The sequence below is a fragment of the Eptatretus burgeri genome, chromosome 16, assembly GCF_056783735.1.
Source record: "Eptatretus burgeri isolate ZD-2024b chromosome 16, Ebu_testis_v1, whole genome shotgun sequence".
NCBI classification, from domain to species: domain Eukaryota; kingdom Metazoa; phylum Chordata; class Myxini; order Myxiniformes; family Myxinidae; genus Eptatretus; species Eptatretus burgeri.
In genome coordinates, this window is record NC_140976.1 from 5,355,362 (window position 1) to 5,375,350 (window position 19,989).

A 19,989-nucleotide genomic window follows, 5' to 3' on the forward strand; every position below is an offset into this window, starting at 1 on the left:
GGTCTGTCATGTTCGATACGATTGAACAACATTGAACAGGAGTTATCCTGATCAATCCCAATCCCATGGTAAGTTTTTTTTGGAGGCCTTTAATGATTTGTTTTCAACACACTGTGATGCCCTCCTGGTGTTGGATCCCCTTCAAAATGTTAAACCCACCGTCCATCCATCCATCCATTGGGACCATACTCTGTACAGAGCGTCGATGCTGCCAAAGCAGTCTCCTGGGCTATTGGGCACAGTCCTGGATGGGTCGCCACTCCGACACAGGATACTCGAATGGCTCAATCATCCCAGGAAGCTGGTACTCATTTTGCCGACCTCGGAAGGATGACAGGCTGAGTCAACCCCACCTGGTATTAATTCAGGGGTTTGAAATCAAGACCCTAGGATCTCAAATCCGCCACCCTGCCTAACCATTAAACCAACACCAGGCATAAACCCACCAGGATGCCCCTTAAAGCCGATGGTCTACCCAATCGCAGGCCAACCATGTTCTGACGACGACTACAAGGACTGGTCTCCAGCAGATGAAAAAGGAATCTCTTGCTTGCTTGGGAGAAAGATGGTGTATCGACGTCGTACACCGCATGCTCATTGCTACAATGGAAGAAATTATGATCGACCTGTCCGCTCCATCAACTGCACCTGCTCCAGATTGGATTTTGAGTGGTGAGAGATAGGACATGGTTTGCTCAAGGGATTACTATCGTGGTAAAGGCGAGAGGCGACAATTGGTCTACGTGTGTTTTGCGCAGCGACGAGGGCTATCGACTCCTTGTGGACTCAGAACACTGCGTTCAAGACCCTGACTTTGATGGAGTTCCGATGTTACCTCCAGCTTCCTGCAACCACACCTACCAACGCACTCGGGGGTATGAATTTTTAACGCTTTTGACTCCGGCCTGTATTGATGATACCCGGGCTTTAAAACTTGCCTCGTGTTTCACTCTACAAGCCGAGCCAAGTTTATGATGGTGTGGCTGTCGCTGTCATTGAGCAGGTACCGAAAGGTCTCTGGTGACACGTGTTCTGGAGGAGATGTGGAGAGGAGTTTGAGCTCAGAAGCCGTACCTTGTCCTGTTCATGGTATGTTTATCTCAAGACCTTTGTTTCATTACTGAATCATTACTGCTGTGCAATGTTTCTGCATTTGATAGATTACACTATCTCCCAAGGTAACAAAAAATAGCCAGTTTGTTTGAAATATGTATCTTCACTGTGACGATGCTCATGCACTGCCGTGTGATTCTTGAAATTATCTGTGCAACCTAATGGGAATTTGTTTTAATGGTGATCTGAGTCTCATAGTCTCATGGAGGAACCTTTTCACATGTGACACGCACGATAAAGACATGAGTGTACAGCAGTCTCTTTGTTTTACATGAACAGCAAGGACATCGACAAGCAATGGACAAATCAAAACGGTGGATGGAATTTTAACCTGGTAACTCAGCAATTGAGCTAAGTGCTCTCATTGGACCTGCAAACCTTTACGGATTGTCAGTAGTTCAAACATGAATCTCTGAAATTGCACAGCTACGGAGAAACCCCGAAGGTTCCGGAGGGAAGTGGGATGTCGTAGCTGGAATATCGCAGAGGGTGGGTTTGCGACCAGTAATCTTGCAGTGAACTCTGATTAATAACTTGATTATAGAATCAATATAACTGAAATATGATCAAGGATCACTGTAACTCAAAATTATGTTTCGCAATGAAAATACTCATACGTACATGAACCGCCAAATTTCGTAAATATATCTTGAGGGGATTTGTAGTTAATCTCCAGAAACGAAATGTGGCGGACGGATGGATGGATGGAACCCATTTCTATATCCCCCGCCAACTTTGTTGGTTGGCGGGGGATAATAATACCATTCTTTTCGTGCTGTAAAGGCGCATCGAGCTGCCAAGGCAGTTTCATTGGCAAGGAGTTCAGTTCTGGACGCAGGAGTACAGGAGTACAGTTTCATCGCCACTCCGACGCAGGTTACTCTGAATGGTTATTACCCCAGTACTTGGTAGTCATTTCACCAATCTCGGAAGGATGACAGGCTGAGTCAACCCCACCTGGTGTTAATTCAATAGGCAACAGTGGCTCAAACTCAGGACCCTAAGTTCGCAAGCCAAGCACCTTAATCATGAAGCCAACACCAGGCATTAAAAACGTTATTATAAAACTATATTAATCGTAATAATATCCTCTCTCCCGAAGGGTTTTACCTCCTTCGTCAAACGCCGTGTTAACGTATACAAACAGTTTGGCCTGGCTTTTCTTGGGGCACCCCTGGCAGAAGTGAAAATATTATAAATCACGAACACATACGGTACCTTTTTAAACAGTCGCTATGGCTGTTTCACACTAAACTAAAAAAAAATGACCGTTTTTACAGCCATTTTTCCCTGCTGTGCAGGGGTTTGGCTTTTTCTTGAGGCAATGTTTTATGGCCGGATGCCCTTCCTGACGCCAACCCTGGTCGCCTCTTACAACACACAGGGATATGGTACACCTATTCTAACCGGGGCATACACCGGGACCAGTACACTGGCACTCATTTCGCCGACCTTGGAAGGATGACAGGCTGAGTCAACCCCCTGGTGTTAATTCAGCAGCCAACGGGGCTTGAACTCAGGACACTGGGATCCCAAGCCGCCACCCTAACCACTAAGCCAACACCAGGCTCCGTTTCACACTAAACTGAAAGGGAGAATTCCTGATGTCCTTGAGACATTATATGCTTATCACGCCCCCCCCCACCCTTAGACAAACAGACCCGAGCCTAGATCTACTGTAATGTATATACCCCAAAGAGGATAATAACATATCCCTTCCTCCCGTTCCCAGAGGGAGTGCGCGCACTAGTAAAAGCAAATTACTGAAAAGGGCACTGAAATTCTTAAAGATTGTGTTTCTAGCAGGTTGGTGGGACTGATGGACGTGTTTTGGGCGAAGGCAGTTGTCTTTGGCTCCAATACTTTGAAGAGGAACATGCATGGGGTCGGATGGGTCAGGGGTCAAGTGGGGGAGTAGGATCGTTTTGTATTGTTATAATTTTTTTGAACCGTAAACGAGCTTAAGCTCTCAGTAGATCTGGATGTCCTCAGGACCGTTTTTCTTGTCCCACAGAGGCCCGGGAATTCATTCTGTTCTCTCGCCGTTCATCTATCAAGCGCTATGACCTCGCGACCGGTCATTTGGAGACCTTGCCCCTCGTGAACGTGCACTCCATCTCTGCTTTGGACTTTAATTACAGAACCAACTGTCTGTATTGGGCAGATCTCGGACATGACAGTATTCAGGTATTCTCACTTGCAGTCGCCATCTTCCCATTCCACACGGGTTTAAATTTTGTTTTTTGACGTTTTTTTTTTAATGGTTTGCCTTTCTCTCAACTTTGCCCAATGTCAGATCAAGTGGCAAGCTGGAAACACATTATGCAATCGCTAAATCCCCACTCCACCATACTGACCTTTAAACACATGCATCTTCACATCGTTCTCCAAATGTGATTCCATCATTTGTCTTTCCCTTTCCCTCCTAGCGTGTCTGCTTAAATGGATCCAGAGAACAACAGCTAGTGCACGGTAACCTGAGAGGGGTGGAGGGCCTTGCTCTGGATCCTTCCAGTTCTCTGCTCTACTGGGTCAATTCCCAGGCTCCTACAATAGAGGTAAGAGGACAATGTCGTGTGGTTGCTGACGAATGTAAGTTTGGAATTGGTTCAAATGAAGGTGTCGTGTGCAGGTTAGCCGGCTTGATGGTTCACAGAGAAAAGTTCTCCTCAACTCGCCCTTTTTGGAACGACCTCGTTCGCTCGCTCTTGCTCCACAACAGGGGTAAGAAATGTTAGCTTTGTCTCTGCTCTATTACCCTTTCGCTCTTCCTTCTTTCAGTCTTCCCTCCTCTTTACGGTCTGTGTTATCGAGTCTCAGACTTGTAAACCATCCACACCTCACCCTTCCCCCATCCGTCCACCGTTCACCCTCTCCCTTCCTCCCCAGCCTCTTGTTCTGGACTGATTGGGGTGACCACGCTACCATTTCCCGGGCAACGATGGCGGGGTCCAATCCCGTTCACATAGTGTCCACCAATCTGCATTGGCCCAACGGCGTGGCCTTGGATGGAGATCGTATTTACTGGACAGATGCTTTCTTCGACCGTATAGAGAGTGCGAAGCTGAACGGGGATGACCGCGTCGTGCTCCTTTCACAGGGTGTACCGCACCCATATGCTATTGCCATTTACAAGGTGCTTTAACGTGCACTGTGTATCTTTATGATCACTTTACTTTCACACTTCTTGATAAACCAAATGTACAAATTGAATGTTTCCTTAAGTTCATGGCTCCTTGGTATGTCTTTGTATTGCAGAATTCTATGTACTGGGGAGACTGGGAAAGGGAGAGTATTTTCACAGCGAGTAAAATAGATGGCTCCGGCATCCGGGCTCTTCTGCAGCGCCTTGGAAACATCCTTGACCTGAAGGTTTACCATCAGGGTTCACAGAACGGTTAGTCGAGCACCAACATGCTTGGCCACCTTTGGATGTAATGCTTATTTTATTTCTCCAACAGCCGTCATAGACAGCACCTCTCACACCACCCACCCTCCTCTGCACAACCTCCTTCGTCCCCATCAGGGCTCTCGGCATGCTCCGTTTCAAATGGAAATTGCAGCCATCTCTGTTTACCCTCGGGTCCTGGACAGAGAATTTGTACCTGCCCCAATGGCTCTACTCCGGGCCTGCCGCAGAGTTCCGGTGACGTTCTGTGCGGTATGTCCACACACTGTCATTGTTGGGTACTTTTAAGCTGCATGCTGATAGAGAGAATGACGTAGAATTTTTATTTTTACCTTTTTCTTTTCTTTTACCCCATTTTTTTCTGAAAGGATTGCACATCCCACGAAATGTGCAATCTATACATTATTACCTCCGCCACCGAAGGTGGAAGGAGGTTATGTTTTCACCCTGTTTGTCTGTTTGTTTGTTTGTCTGTTTGTTGGGTCGCCGAAATAGGTGACCCTTATTGTCAGTAATTCTGTCTGTTTGTTTGGATGTTTGTTAGTTTGTCATCAGCATAATTGGTAGTAAACGTGGGCGGATTTTGACCAAACTCGAGTGGTAGGTACATCTTATGACCTCGTGCTTTTGAAATTGTGATGGTTGCTAGGGACGCTTTGGTTCCCTAGGTCAGGTCAGGTATGGGAGCATGTGCCAGAACAGCACGTCGCTGCGTCCACTTTCCGCCGGTACTCCAGGGGCCTCCGTCTGGCCATCCCCCAGGCAGATGCCAGGCCCATCTCCATCTCCTTGAGATGATGGTCAACCTGTTGCAACCATGAGGCACGTGGTCGACCCACTGGCCTCCTCCACTCATGAGACTCCCTCGCTGAGAGAATCTGGTGAGCAGGATCAGAGTCAGGAAAACGAGCCACATGTCCATACAGCCACAACTGACGCTCACGGACTATGCAGGTAACAAATCTCATCCGAGTCTCTCTCAGCAACCGCTCGTTGGACACAAAATCCGACCAGCGATAGCCAAGGATTCTCCGAAGAGACCTGGTACCAAAGGAATTAAGTCTCCGTCTCAGATCCTTGGTCAGAGTCCAAGTCTCGCACCCATAGAGCAAGACTGGAAGTACCAAGGACCTGAAGACTCGGACTTTCGTCCTCCCGCACAGGTACCGGCAGCGCCACACCCCATGATCCAGTGAATCCATGACTCCCCAGGCCCGACCCAGACGTCTATTGACCTCTGACTCGCAGCCAGCAGAGACATAATTATCACTGCCAAGGTAAGTGAATCTCTCCACGACCTCAACATCCTCACCACAAACAGACACAGACAGGACAGCAGCATCCAAGATGTCACCGAAAGCCTGGATCTTAGTTTTGACCCAAGAAACCCGTAATCCCAACGGCTCCGACTCCTCATTCAGCACCTCGAGGGCCCCCAAGAGGATGTCTAAAGTCTCCGCAAAGATGACTGCATCATCTGCAAAGTCAAGGTCCGAGATCTTGACATTCCCAAATGACGCACCGCAACTTGATCTCTCCGACATCCTCCCTAGAATCCAGTCCATACAAGTGCTGAAAAGTGTGGGGGCAAGTACACATCCCTGACGAACTCCAGTAACAACTGGAAATAAGTCAGAGATGGTACCACCACACTTCACAGCACTCTCAGTACCAGAGTAGAGTTCAGACATCAGATCGATCAGTTTTGGTGGCACCCCACGAAGACCAAGAATCCTCCAGAGGACATCCCGATTCACTGAATCGAACGCTTTACAGAGATCAACATAGGCTGCAAGCAGCCCCTGCCGAAACTCTCGTCTGCGTTCGGTGAGGACACGAAGTGCAAGGATACGGTCAATCGTTGACCTCTTTGGTGTAAAGCCTGACTGCTCTGGACGCTGGTGCTCAAGCAGATGGTGGCGAACCCTATCGAGAATTATCCGAGCAAAGACCTTGCCCGGCACTGAGAGCAGCGTCACCCCTCGGTAGTTGTTGCAGTCTTGGCGATCACCCTTCTCTTTCCAGAGAGGGACAACAAGGCCCCTCTTCCAGTCAGTTGGGATGATGCCTGTGTTCCAGGCAGAGCACAAAACTGCATGCAACGACATGAGTGCAGCATTTCCACCAGCCTTGAGAAGTTCAGCATGGATGCCACAGATCCCTGGAGCTTTGCCCCGTTTCAACTGGTTCACCGCAGCCCGTGTTTCCACAAGCGTAGGTGGACCACAGTTGATTCGAGGGTCAGCAACAGGGATTGTAACACCCTTGACGTCCAACTCGACAATTGGGGGATCAGCCTGGTACAACCGCTCAAAGTAACCGGCCCAGCGGGCCTTCACTTCAGACTCCTCTGTCAAGAGCCTACCACTCTCTGCTCGAACTGTAGTGCTCTGAGGGATGGGCTTGGATGAACGTAATGCGCAAATTCCCCTGTAAGCGGGACGAGAATCACCTGTCCACAGGTGATGCTCTACCCCCTCACAGATTCCTCGCACATAGGCCTCCTTGTCCACCCTCAGTGCACGTACAGTTTTACGCCTCAGCTCCCTGAACAGCTCAGCTCTGCCATTCAGCCTGGCCCTGCGACTCTGGTCAATGGTATCCAGTGTCCCTTGAGAGACAAAATTCTTCTTTGCCCTGCGGTGAGCTCCAAGGCATCCACCGGCAACATCAAGGACGGTGGTCTTGAAGGCGCTCCACAACTCTTCAGGATCCCCCAAAGCACCAAGACCCCCCAAGTGTCCACTCAGCCTGTTCGCAAACTCCTCAGCTACTCTCTCATCTCTGAGCTTGGCAACATCCAGCCTAGGCTGGGATGGTACCATTCTCCAGGATTTAAGGTGCAGCTTTAGAGTTGCTACAACAAGCCTGTGGTCAGTATTGAGGAACTGAGCACTCCGGTAGACCCTGCAGTTCTGGATCATCCTCCAACGACCGTCAATGAGGACATGGTCAATCTCCTTTGCCACACCGCCAGCGTTGGAATACCAAGTCCAGCGATGAGCTTGTGGGCGCTGAAACCATGAACCAGCCACCCTAAGTCCATGACTTCTTGCAAAGTCAAGGAACTTAGTGCCATTCTGGTTCATAGTTCCTGACCCATGGGGACCAACACACACCTCATAACCGTCCCTATCAGTTCCAGTCGATGCATTGAAATCCCCCAAGACTAGAAGTGTGTCTCGTCTGGGGCACTGATCAACCACAGACTCGAGTGTGGCGTAGAATGCATCCTTCACGGTGAGATCACTCGCCTCAGTCGGAGCATAAACAGAGACCAGGGAAATGACACCAAAGGAGTGACGAATCCTTAATCTCATAATACACTCGTTGACCGGTGTTACCTCAATTATCATTGGGGTCAGCTTATTGGACACAGCTACAGCAACTCCTTGGGTATGGTAACCATCAGAGCGACCAGACCAATAGTAGGTGTAACCACCCACCATTATCTCGCCGCAATCCGGTCTCCGAACCTCAGAGAGAGCTGCAATCCCGATGTCCAAACGCTTGAGCTCAGATGATAACAGAGACAGGTGATCATCCTCTCTTAGGGATAGGACATTCCAGGCACCCAACCGAAGGGACCGCCTCAGGTTAACCCAAGGAGACCGCCGTCTGGTGGACGACACCTCAGCACCACTCCGACACACTCTCCCGCAATCTGACCCAGGGATGTTACCCCGTGGTTTCCCTCCTATCAAAGATTGGGGGTCCCGAAGGCTTTGCCCCAATCCCGTCATCCGGTGAGCTGCCCTGCAAAGGGAAGCTGCACAGGAGGTACTCCCACGGAGTGGGTTTTCAGATTTTTTTTGCGTTTTTGCGTTTTGCGGAATGAAGGGTTTTACGGTGGCCGGAGTGCAAATCCTGCCACCAACCTCATAATAAGAAGTGACCCAACTGCAGGAGGACATCCGCAGACACAGTTGGGCACTAGATATGGATGGCCGTTGGCTCACAAGGAGCTCCTCCGCCCTTTGACAGGTTTTGTTTTTAATCCTGCTGGGTGTCCATATCCAAACACCCTCCTCACCAGAAAACCTGGTGGGGGAGACGGTTTAGTCGCCGACAACCCGACCATGGAACAGGTTAGTACAGGTTTACATGGTACCTGTAGCAGGTCACAGATCGAACCTGACCTGACATCCAATTCCCTAGCAACAACCGAAAAACCTTCAAAATCGGTACCGTTCACGCGAAATCAATTCCGAAAGCCATTATCACACGTAGGGTTATGAAATTTGGCACGAATGATCTACAGGTGATGCTCTATCAAATATATTTTGGTTTTTGTGATATATGGAATACTTTACCCGCAGCGCCCCCTACAATTAGGGTATGCGCAAAAATTGGCAAAAATTGAAGGCCTCCTAGCGACCAGATGAGTGCATCGATTCGAATGAAACTTTGCAGGTTCATGGTACTCAATGAGTACGACAAACTTTGCCTCAGGACATATTGACCGATTTCGCTTAGGTCAGGGGTCAAATGTCAATTAGTGCAAAAATCGATAATATGCGAGAGCTGGAGATGCCTTCGCGCCAAATGCTACTCCTCCGAGGGTTATGGTCGGATGGTCATGAAAATTCACACCAATCGTCTGGAATACATTGTGCACAAACGATCGAACCGGATTTTCGATTTATATCTTTGTTCACCCACAGCACCCCCTCAAACTTTGCGGAGTTCCGATTTCAAACCGCATTTTCTGTACTTTTCATTCAAATGGATACCGAGTAGTTATCAGTCGATGGAACTGGATGAGATTTGATATGCATAATCTTAAGGTGATTCTCTATCCGCTATATGACATCCATTTTGCTCGATATCTTATAGTTTCCATGCTCGGCGACCCATTGCCGCCTACCGGCTTGTCTGTTTATTTGTTTGTCAATCGCCTACAGGTCACAATTTTAAACCGATCTTCTCGAAACTTCACCACATGGTAGAGTTTGTCAAAAGCAAGATGCCCATTGTTTTTGAGGTCAAAAGGTCAACAACTCTCAAATTTCTAAAATCCTCAATTTTCATCTGATTGACGAGAAATTTGAAGAGGATTTACATATTTGGTCATTGAATTCAACCACACATTATTTTTAAGGTCAAATTTGTTTCATGGATTTCGCAAGCATCGTGCCATGCACATCTTTCTTGTTTGTTTGTGTGCAAGATATCTCAAAAAGTGGTGGATGGATTCGGATGAAATTTGGTGGGCAGGTTGGGTGTGTGACGAGGACGAACTGATTAGATTTTGGTGAAGATCTGGATCCGGATCCGACTACTGGAATTTTTTAAGTGATTGTTCATCATTGAGAGATAGGGCGAAAATGATATATAGTATGATATCTCAAGTTGTGGTCAGATTCGGACGAAACTTGGTGGACACATTGGGTGTGTGATGAGGAAGAATTGTTTCAATCTTGGGGAAGACCATGATCCGGATAAAATAATTATTTTTGAAGTTTTTCTTCACCATTTCGAGATATGGCAGAGTTTCATGTCAAAGCTGAGCTGTTGAAGGAGCTGAGGTGTAAAACTGTACGTTCGCTGAGGGTGGACAAGGAGGCCTATGTGCGAGGAATCTGTGAGGGGGTAGAGAATCACCTGTAGTTAAGTGATTCTCATCCTGCTTACAGGGGAATTCACGCATTGCGTTCCTCCAAGTCCGTCCCTTGGTCTACTGTAGTTAGAGCAGAGGGTGGAGGGCTCTTGACAGAGGAGTCTGAATTGAAGGCCCACTGGCCCAGTTACTTTGAGTGGCTGTACATGGCTGATCCACCAGCTGTTGAGTTGGATGTCAGGGGTGTTACTATCCCTATTACTGACACTCCAATCAACTGTGGTCCACCTTCGTTTGTGGAAACACAGACTGCGGTGAACGGTTGAAATGGGGTAAAGCTCCTGGGAACTGTGACATCCATGCTGAACTTCTCAAGGCTGGTGGAAATGCTGCACTCGTGTCATTGCATGCAGTTCTGTGCTATGCCTGGAACACAGGCATCATCTCAACTGACTGAAAGAGGGGCCTCGTTGTCCCTCTCTGGAAAGGGAAGGGTGATCGCCAGGACTGCAACAACTACCGAGGGGTGACGCTGCTCTCAGTGCCGGTCAAGGTCTTTGCTCAGATAATTATTGATAGGATTCGCCACCATCTGCTTGAGCACCAGCATCCAGAGCAGTCAGGCTTTACACCAAAGAAGTCAACGATTGACCGTAGCCTTGCTCTTCGGGTCCTCAACGAGTGCAGGCGAAAGTTTCAGCATGGCCTGCTTGCAGCCTATATTGCTCTCTGTAAAGCGTTCGATTCAGTGAATCAGGATGCCCTCCGGAGGATTCTTAGTCTTTGAGGGGTGCCACCAAAACTGATCGATCTGATGTCTGAACTATACTCTGGTACTGAGAGTGCTGTAAAGTGTGGTGATACCATCTCCAACTTATTTCCAGTTGTTACTGGAGTTCATCAGGGGTGTGTACTGGCCCCCACACTTTTCAGCACTTGTATGGACTCGATTCTGGGGAGGATGTCAGAGAGATCAAGCTGTGGTGCATCGTTTGGGAATGTCAAGATCTCTAATTTCGCAGATGATGCAGTCATCTTTGCGTAGATTGTGGAAATACTTTTGGGGGCCCTCGAGGTGCTGAATGAGAAGTCGGAGCCGCTGGAATTATGGGTTTCCTGGGTCAAAACTGAGATCGAGGCTTTTAATGACATTTTGGATGCTGCTCTCTTGTCTGTGCCTGTTTGTGGTGAGGATGTTGAGGTAGTGGAGAGATTCACTTACCTTGGCAGTGATATTCATGTCTCTTCCGGCTGTGAGCCAGAGGTTAATAGATGTCTGGGTCGGGCCTGGGGAGTCATTAATTCACTGGATCATGGTGTGTGGCGCTGTCGGTACCTGTGCGGGAGGACGAAAGTCCGAGTGTTCAGGTCCTCGGTGCTTCTAGTCTTGCTCTACGAATGTGAGACTTGGACTCTGACCAAGGATCTGAGACGGAGACTTAATTCCTTTGGAACAAGGACTCTTTGGAGAATCCTTGGCTATCACTGATTGGACTTTGTGTCCAACGAGAGGTTGCTGAGAGACTAAAATGAGATTTGTTTCCTGCATAGTTCGTGGGCGTCAGCTGCGGCTGTATGGACATGTGGCTCATTTTTCTGACGCAGATCCTGCTCACCAGATTCTCTCAGCAAGGGAGCCTGGTGAGTGCTGGAGGCCAATGGGATGATCAAGTGCCTTGTGGTTGCAGCCCGTTGATCAGCATCTCAAGGAGATGAGGATGGGCCAGGCATCTGCCTAGGGGATGGCCAGACGGAGGCCTATGGAGTACCGGCAGAAAGTGGACGCAGCGACTCGCTGCTCTGGCGCATGCTCCCATACCTGACCTGACCTGATTTAGAGATATGTCTAAACCGATATTTGGCATGATATTTCAAAAAATTATTCACCACGATATGTTCTACTAGATCAAGTATTGCATGGCAGACTTGTGCACTCTCCAGAGTGCCCTTCTAATTGTTATTTTCATCATCATCATCATCATCCTCCTCGATCAGTGTTGAGATGTGATCCAGGGCTGGAAAATAGTTGGGCATAAATTAGTTTTACCTTTTTTGACCTTCATCACTATGCCAGTTGTTTTTGGATTGGCAATGGAATATCCGAAGTTCATTCCTTGAATCTGATTCTGTAGACGAATCGACACTTGATGCTGACTGTGGTGCCCAATATCGTTGTGATAACGGTCACTGCATCAACCCACTGTGGCGCTGTGATGGTGATAATGACTGCTTGGATGGCTCTGATGAGAACAATTGTGGTGAGTTTGTGTGACTTGGGTTGGGCCTGTAATTAGGAATGACATTGGTTTTAACTGATGTTGAGTTGGAAGTTTTTTTTTTTTTGTATGGTGTTGAGGCTCGTGGACCAGCTAAAACACTGGATGGATCAGGACGTAAAAGGCCAAAAGGAACAATAGAGGGAGGGGGGAAAACAACAGCAGGGTTTAACGACAAAATAAGGGCAAACTTGGACAAACAACGGCAGTGGTAAGGAATGAGGAGCAGGAGAGGAATGCACGGGGTGGACAAAATGGATACAGAAGGATGCATAGGGTGAACAAAATTGATACAGAAGCAAACTTTCAAGAAGGACAAACTGTAATTCTGCACCGAGGTCAGCTTAAAGGGTGGGTGGATGGGAGGGGTGTTAACGGAGGTAGAAAAGACCATGGTTTTGGATTTGGGATGAACTGAGATTGTGATGAACAGCTGTCTTGAAGACCTGGAGGGAAGAATGAGATTGAAGAGAATATGGAAGTTGGTTCCACAGGTGAGAAAAATAGAGGAACAAATGAGCAGAGTTGAGCAGCAATTTCGATTTTGGGAGTTTCACCGGAATCTGGATCATGTGTGACCATGGTGGGAGAGTACAACGCATGGAGAGAGCAGAGGATGCAAGACCAGAAAGGAGGTGGTAGAAGCCAGAGACCACTGATCTGTCTGTGATGGGAGAGTGATTGGCCCATAGTATCAGCTTCGTCGCAGGAGATACCAATTATCTTGAAGACCTTGGTTTCCACGGCATCAAGCTGAGCAAGGTGTGAGGCAGGGGAGCTACCCAAGAGGGGAGAGCAGTGCGCCATCAAGCTGCGGATGAAAGCCTTGGCGACGGGTAGGCGTTCAGGTGTGCCAAGGAATGACTTTGTACGATGGAGGATGCCCAGTCGCCGTCTGGCTTTGGAGGCCAACTTCGAAATGTGGTTTGCCCAAGAAAGGTCATGGCTGATGGTGAGACCCAGGAGTTTGTGTGACTGAAATTCCTCAAGAGGTTAAGAAAGGAGATGGGGAGGGGAGAGAGGGAGTTTCCAGACATCCCTTTTGGAGAGGGAGAGTGTGAGATTTGTCAGGATCGAAAGTGCATTTCGATTTTTTTGGACGAGGGTTGTAATAAGGCCGAGAGCGTGTCAAAGGAATGTGACAATGCATTGTTAAAACTGCAGTTTTTATCTTGTGCGTCGACCTTTCAACTATGGCAGACACAACATGCGAGCCAGACCAGCTGCGCTGTGTCCTAATGGGTCGCTGCATCTCACAAGACCTGCGCTGCAATGGAAGAGATGACTGTGGGGATGGCAGTGATGAGCCCAACTCGTGCCGTAAGTCTCAGAAAAAAGTCTGTTCTGCTCTTGCGTCTCGACTGAACGTACTCGCACATAAACTGCGCATATGGATGTTGTGTCTAAACATAAATATTGTAATTTTACACTTGCTTTGTAAACAAACATTGGCCAAGACCTCTTGTGATATGTAGTGATTCTGAGATGAAGTGCCATTAATTATCCCTAATTGGAAGCCATAATGCACTGGGCTTGGTGGGAAATTCTCCAGTTAAATTCCCATCCCCTTCTCCAATCCTTCTTGTGAGAAATAATCTTTGTCCTTCATTCTCCCTCTATAGGTCTCACCCTTGTATGCATTTGTCATGAGCTTTGATGAGAGTCACAAGAGATCCCATCCATCCATCCATTGGGACCATACTCTATGCAGAGCGTCGGTGCTGCCTAAGCAGTCTCCTTGGCTATTGGACACAATCCTGGACGGGTCACCACTCCGACACAGTATACCAGCAAGCTGGCACTCATTTTACCGACCTCGGAAGGATGACGGGCAGAGTTCACCCCACCTGGTATTAATTCAACAGCCGAGTTGGGTTTGAACTCAGGATCATCGGATCCCAAGCCCACCACCCGAACCATTAAGCAAACACCAGGCATACATGAGATCCCATAATGTTTTATTTGGGTGGTGATTCCATCACAAAGACGATCATGTGCAGCGAGCTTGCCAAGTTGCTCTAATTGGTGCCATCATCCCAGAACATCTCGTTCCTATCCGGATATGGACCAGGATCATAGAATGAACCTTCTCTGTAACATTGTCTTTCACAAGAGGAGACAACCAAGGGCACAACATCCTTCCACCTCCCTCATTCCCCCACCTGCACTCATCCCTCTCCCTCTGCAATCCCAATGGCCCAGAGCATGTGAAATGGAACCACTCCTGAAATGCTCCAAGTATTCCAAAATGAATGGAAGGAATTCTCCGACCCCATCACATGACCTTGACTCCATTTGTAGATGTTGCATATTGTGACCTTTTTAGGATGCAGTGCTACTGTGGTCGATTCATGAAATTGTTCGTGCCTTTCTCTTTGAGTTCTTCGGTGGTGTTTTTGTTCACACAATTTGGAAGCCACTGAGTCGACAAAATTTGACGAGTTATACTTGTTATGAAACGTCATCGCTCCAGAATAATTACGTACAGCTCTCGCATTGGATCGCGTGACCATGCGGGTGGATCACGTGACTGCATACAACACAAACTTTGCGGTTTTGCTCCTTTTTTCTTTTGAACTTTCCCATTCTGTTGAACCTTTGCTTGCCTTATTTACAAGTAACATCCACCTTTTTCCATCCCTTCCATTTCTAATCCCCAGCTCGGACTACTTGCAATCCTGACCAGTTTAGCTGTGCCAACGGCCGCTGCATCTCATCCACGTGGAATTGTGATGGGGACGATGACTGCACAGATGGATCCGACGAGAGGGACTGCCCAACCGAAGGTGTGGCTTTGCTGTTCCCTTTGCAGACTTTCGGTGCAAAGAAGCAAACACTTCCTTTCCTGTTGCATACATTCGACGCAAGAGAGCAAAATCGAAGCAAGACCCAGTGACTTTGCTTTTTGTCTTGTACGTGTCGCGTGCAGATCCGGAGCAGTCGTGCAGCCCAGACTCGTTCTTCTGTCCTGCTGGTCAATGCATCCCGATCATTTGGAAATGTGATGGAGATCAGGACTGCTACGGTGGCGAGGATGAGAAGGACTGTGGTAATGGGACCAATAATGCTTCCTCCAAGGCCTTTGTACTTTTTGACTTCCATCTTACTCTGTCCTCTAATAATTTATTTGTGTTATATTTTCATCTTGCTTGGGTGCTGGTGGCGATTATTCCAATTGTTGTTGTTGTTGTTGTTATTCACAATTATATTTCAACGGAACCTTTTTGTGCTCCTTTAGATGTTTGAAACTTAGAGATGTTTTAGGTCAAGGGCCTCAAGGTCTCTGTAAAGGCGAAGGGGATAACAGGATGGTGGATCGATGGGTACACCATGAGAGGGATTTAACATTGCACAGTCGAGTAAAGTTAAAAACGAAGCGGAACTTTGAGCTTTTCACAGAACGGCACAACACTGTGTTATAATCATGGCCTATTGTGTGATTGATGCTCGTTATTACCTCTTGGTACGTTTAGCTTCTCTGGAATTGGAATTCCAGATAAGGTATGGTCATTGTGCATCGTCCGTCTGTCCGTCCATCCATCCGTCTCCTATTTTGACTTCTCCGGCCAAACTGCTAGGCTGATCCGGCTGAAATTTTGCAGCAACGTTCCGCTCCTGACTGGTAATAGGGATTGCAAGGCTCGTTCTGCTCACGGGACTTTAAGTCGGTCAAAATGGTGGTCTTAGTAAAGTCCTTCAAAAATCTTCTTCTCCAGACTCACCAGTCAGAATGCTACCAAATTTGGGTTACAACATTAGGCCAGGGCCCAGGTAAGCCACAGGTCCAGTGGTCCTATTTTTCTTTAATTATATGTGCCTAATGGTTTGTTGTTTCCATGCGTGCAGGTGAGGTCTGTAAGGAAAATGAGTTCCGCTGTAGCTCCGGGCGCTGCATTTTGAACTCCTGGCATTGTGACGGGGATGCAGATTGTCCGGATGACAGTGATGAGACTAACTGTATGGCAAGCACACCGAGCACGGGTAATCAAACGCTTCCCCTCTGTGAGCAGCAACATAGTGATTACCCCCTCTGCGAACGCACCCACGGCACATAACCTGCTGGGAATACTCCACTATGGGCCAACCACCATCCCAATCTCACATTTTTAAGCATCCACTATTTTATTTAATTTTGGTATTTTTTTATTTTTATTTTTTCCATTCCTTAGCTTTAACCTCCATCACCCTCTCCACCACGAGCTGCTCTCCTCACGAGTTCCCATGTGTGCGGGGTGGATGTGTGAGTCTGCGCTGGCGCTGTGATGGTGTCAATGACTGTGGAGACTACTCAGATGAAGCCGAATGCTCAGGTGAGAATCCAGATCCCCGGTCACTCGCCAGCTGCTTTCCTGTACTCACCAGTGGTTATAAAGTTACACCATCAGGCTTTGGATTAGACGTACATCCATCAATCGCAGGGCGGCGAATAATATTTCGGCATGCCCATGTCCCCCAGGGTTGACGCAAGCTCCGTCCTTGTGTACTCCGCTATTTCAAGTCCAATGTCGAAATGGTCGCTGCGTGCTTTCTTGGTGGAGATGTGATGGAGATAATGACTGTGGCGACTGGACCGATGAAAAGGACTGTCCCGGTGAGTGGTACATCAAAAGGAAATCATAAGGGGAGGGGGTGGGAAGGGGGAGTGAAAGATCACATACAGTAACCTTGGAGGGATTGAAGCATGACCTCTCTCAGTAGATCTCTCCTTCCAACCTCTCTGTCATGCCCTGCTTTCCCAACACTTCAGGAGAGCTTTCCCCGACCAGTTACACTCCCTGCCCAAGTGACCACTTCACATGTGCGGACGGATCCTGCATCTTGTCTGAACTTGTTTGTGACTTCGGACAAGACTGTGCGGATGGTTCAGATGAAGCCAACTGCACAACGCAAGGTTCGATGTCCTTAAGTGGATATGTGTAAAGCATTCAGTTTTCATTTCTCTCGGAACGTCTGAGCTTGGCACGAAGGTTTCCGATTTAAACTACGTTGTTGAACTTGTATAAGCTATCCACCATGTTATTGGAGAGATTATTCACCAGCACGGTCGGGCCAATGGGGGCTTCAAGTGTATCAGGTGTACACAAGTACGACGTAATTAAATAATGAATATTGGAAGGGAATTAATTGTGATGTGAAGTTGTTGGTCACATTTAATGACTTCGTGAATGACAAATACGAGTTCAGTCCGTGTGTTTGTTTAGTTGGTGAACTGCATCTTGGGTGCCGTCTCGGTGAGAGTCGATAAGCCGATGGCCGCCGTCACGTCACCATTTTTGGTGTTGTTTTTGCTCTCTTGCCATTCCTCGCTATTTTCCACTTCTTAAGCTGTCTGGTAACATGGCAAAGTACAGGGACTTACAGTACTGTGATGTGGTGACGTTTTCACCCTCGGGCATAGCTGTGTGCTATGTGTTATCAAGTACTGTATTTCGCTGAAATGGAGCAAATGTGGATGTCATCGAAACGCCAAAATTGACGTGTGGCGGAAATAGCGCCACCTCTGGTGATAGCCGGTATTACAAACCATCTTCCTTCGGAGTGAGCTTGTGACCGTGCACACGGGAAAAAAAAATATTATAAACGTTTACAAAGAACACGTTCCGTTGCGATTCTACACGATAAATGGAGCCAACCTCTGAATGCAGTTTCTGTCCATCCGTCCGTCCAGGGTTAAGGCAGGGCACTGTGCACGGTTAAGAGAGGCGGAACCAGCAAATGTTTTTAGAGACATTTTTTCATCTACAGATTCGTATTGATGTCTTTATAGATAAGCGCTGGACAGTATAATAATAGTAATAATAATAATATCAACAACAAGCACACATCTGCGATGCTGCTTTTTAAAAAAAAAAAAAAACGTTGTTTTTAATTTTTTTTATGTATACGTCTTTACTCTTTCTAATAACGGATTAATTTGTCAGTTAAAGCTGCAAAATAAATGGAACATTATTACTACATTTGTTTACGGCATTCCACCGTTAAACTGATTGTTGTTGTTGTTGTTGTTGAATGTAATGTAATTATTCTTGGAGAAATCCTTCACTTACGTTGGATTGGATGTTTTTTGGGGAGGAGGATGCAGACAAATACACGTTCTCGCTAAGGCTTATTGACTATCGATAATAATATTGGTAACAAGTGATGCAACGGCGTTAAATGTTCCTTTCTCGCGATCTCACAATCTTATTATTTGGTACAAATTTACCAAAACGCATTTCGTATTTCGGCAGATATCCCTCTTCACTTCATCCGTGCAGAGAACTGCGGATGCTCAGCATGATAAGTGGAAAATATGGGAATTGAACGTAAAAATTGAGGCAACGGCAAACCCTCTGCGGCCGGGTGACTCCACGCCCGTGCCTTTCCCGAACCATCTGTCACCTCTGCGTTATGTGTTATGGATGCTTCCCTGCAGTATTGTAGCTTTTACCTCCGGTTTTATTTCTGACGTTTTTAAGAGGACAATCCATCATTACCTTCACATTCTGCGAAAGGTTATGTATTGGTCGCTGTGTATTTATTTATTTATTTGTTTATTTGTGAATATGTGTGTGTGTGTGTGTGTGTGTTTGTTTGTTATTTGCATAACTCAGAAAGTGTTAAACCAAATCGCTTGATATTTGGTGGGATGATGGGTTATTATCCAAGGAACATTTGATTAGATTTTGGGAGCGATCGGGTCAAAGGTCAAGGTCACGGAAAGGTCAAATTCGTATTTTTACCATAGCGCGGTCAATTTTGATCTAATTGGCATGCAACCGATGTCAAAATGTTCAGAATTCATTGCCCAATCTTGTGATGGGCGACATGACACAATTACGTCATTACCCTTGTTAGCGGTTGGGGGTCAAAGGTCGGTTTTGGTCACGACCTTTCAAAATATGCGGTTTTTGTCATAACACGGTCAAATCAAAACCGATTTGCATGAAACCAACACCAAAATGTTCACTGTTCTGTTCCCCCCACTCTCATGCCAAGAACAAAAAAGTAGCGGAGGCGAAGGTTGCGCTGTCCCGAGTGCCCATTCTAGTTTGACATGTCATTTGAGAGAAACACGTGTCAGGCGCTCGCACACCGTTTGTAAAGGCTACTGCACATTGTGCCCTGCCTCACACACTGGTTGAGCACGCTACAGCAAGGTTAACATAACTATGGAAAGAGATTCCTCATTCACGCAGATACACAGGTACATACGCATGGCACGTACGTGCACGTATACACACACACACACAGACGTACACTCGGGTACACACACACGTGTACACACATACACACACATGTACACTTGGGTACACACGCACATGCACATACACACACACGCATACACTCAGACACCCACACATACATACACACACGCACGCACACACACACACACACACACACACACACACACACACACTATACATACGTACACAGCACAGTTATTAAGTTTGTTAGAAGAGGGATAAATCCGAAAGTCACTCTGTAGTGTCCCTATATGAACAATTGGTGATGTGTTGGTGTTCAAATTCAGACCCCATTGCAGTCGTTATCCACAGTTACCATGGTTTATGTTTTTATGTTTATTCATTATTTTCTCGAGTCATTCACATTCACTTGTCTTGTTTACTGTGTCTCGTGTGATGCCATGA

The 19,989-nt window shown here is 47.2% G+C and overlaps 1 protein-coding gene across 2 annotated transcripts in view; it reads left to right on the forward strand.

Moving 5' to 3' along the window:
• SORL1 (sortilin related receptor 1) overlaps nt 1–19,989 on the forward strand; it is an 83,413-nt gene that overhangs the window by 45,741 nt on the left and 17,683 nt on the right. For both annotated transcript variants that reach the window (XM_085859724.1, XM_085859725.1), the window contains exons 14-30: nt 486–672; nt 759–875; nt 1,004–1,089; nt 3,128–3,300; nt 3,543–3,671; nt 3,746–3,837; nt 4,003–4,249; nt 4,372–4,510; nt 4,640–4,774; nt 12,215–12,340; nt 13,559–13,678; nt 15,019–15,144; nt 15,288–15,407; nt 16,205–16,339; nt 16,528–16,668; nt 16,815–16,949; nt 17,106–17,249. In XM_085859724.1, the coding sequence (XP_085715850.1) occupies nt 486–672; nt 759–875; nt 1,004–1,089; nt 3,128–3,300; nt 3,543–3,671; nt 3,746–3,837; nt 4,003–4,249; nt 4,372–4,510; nt 4,640–4,774; nt 12,215–12,340; nt 13,559–13,678; nt 15,019–15,144; nt 15,288–15,407; nt 16,205–16,339; nt 16,528–16,668; nt 16,815–16,949; nt 17,106–17,249 (2,352 nt within the window). The remainder of the gene's footprint in view (nt 1–485; nt 673–758; nt 876–1,003; nt 1,090–3,127; nt 3,301–3,542; nt 3,672–3,745; nt 3,838–4,002; nt 4,250–4,371; nt 4,511–4,639; nt 4,775–12,214; nt 12,341–13,558; nt 13,679–15,018; nt 15,145–15,287; nt 15,408–16,204; nt 16,340–16,527; nt 16,669–16,814; nt 16,950–17,105; nt 17,250–19,989) is intronic.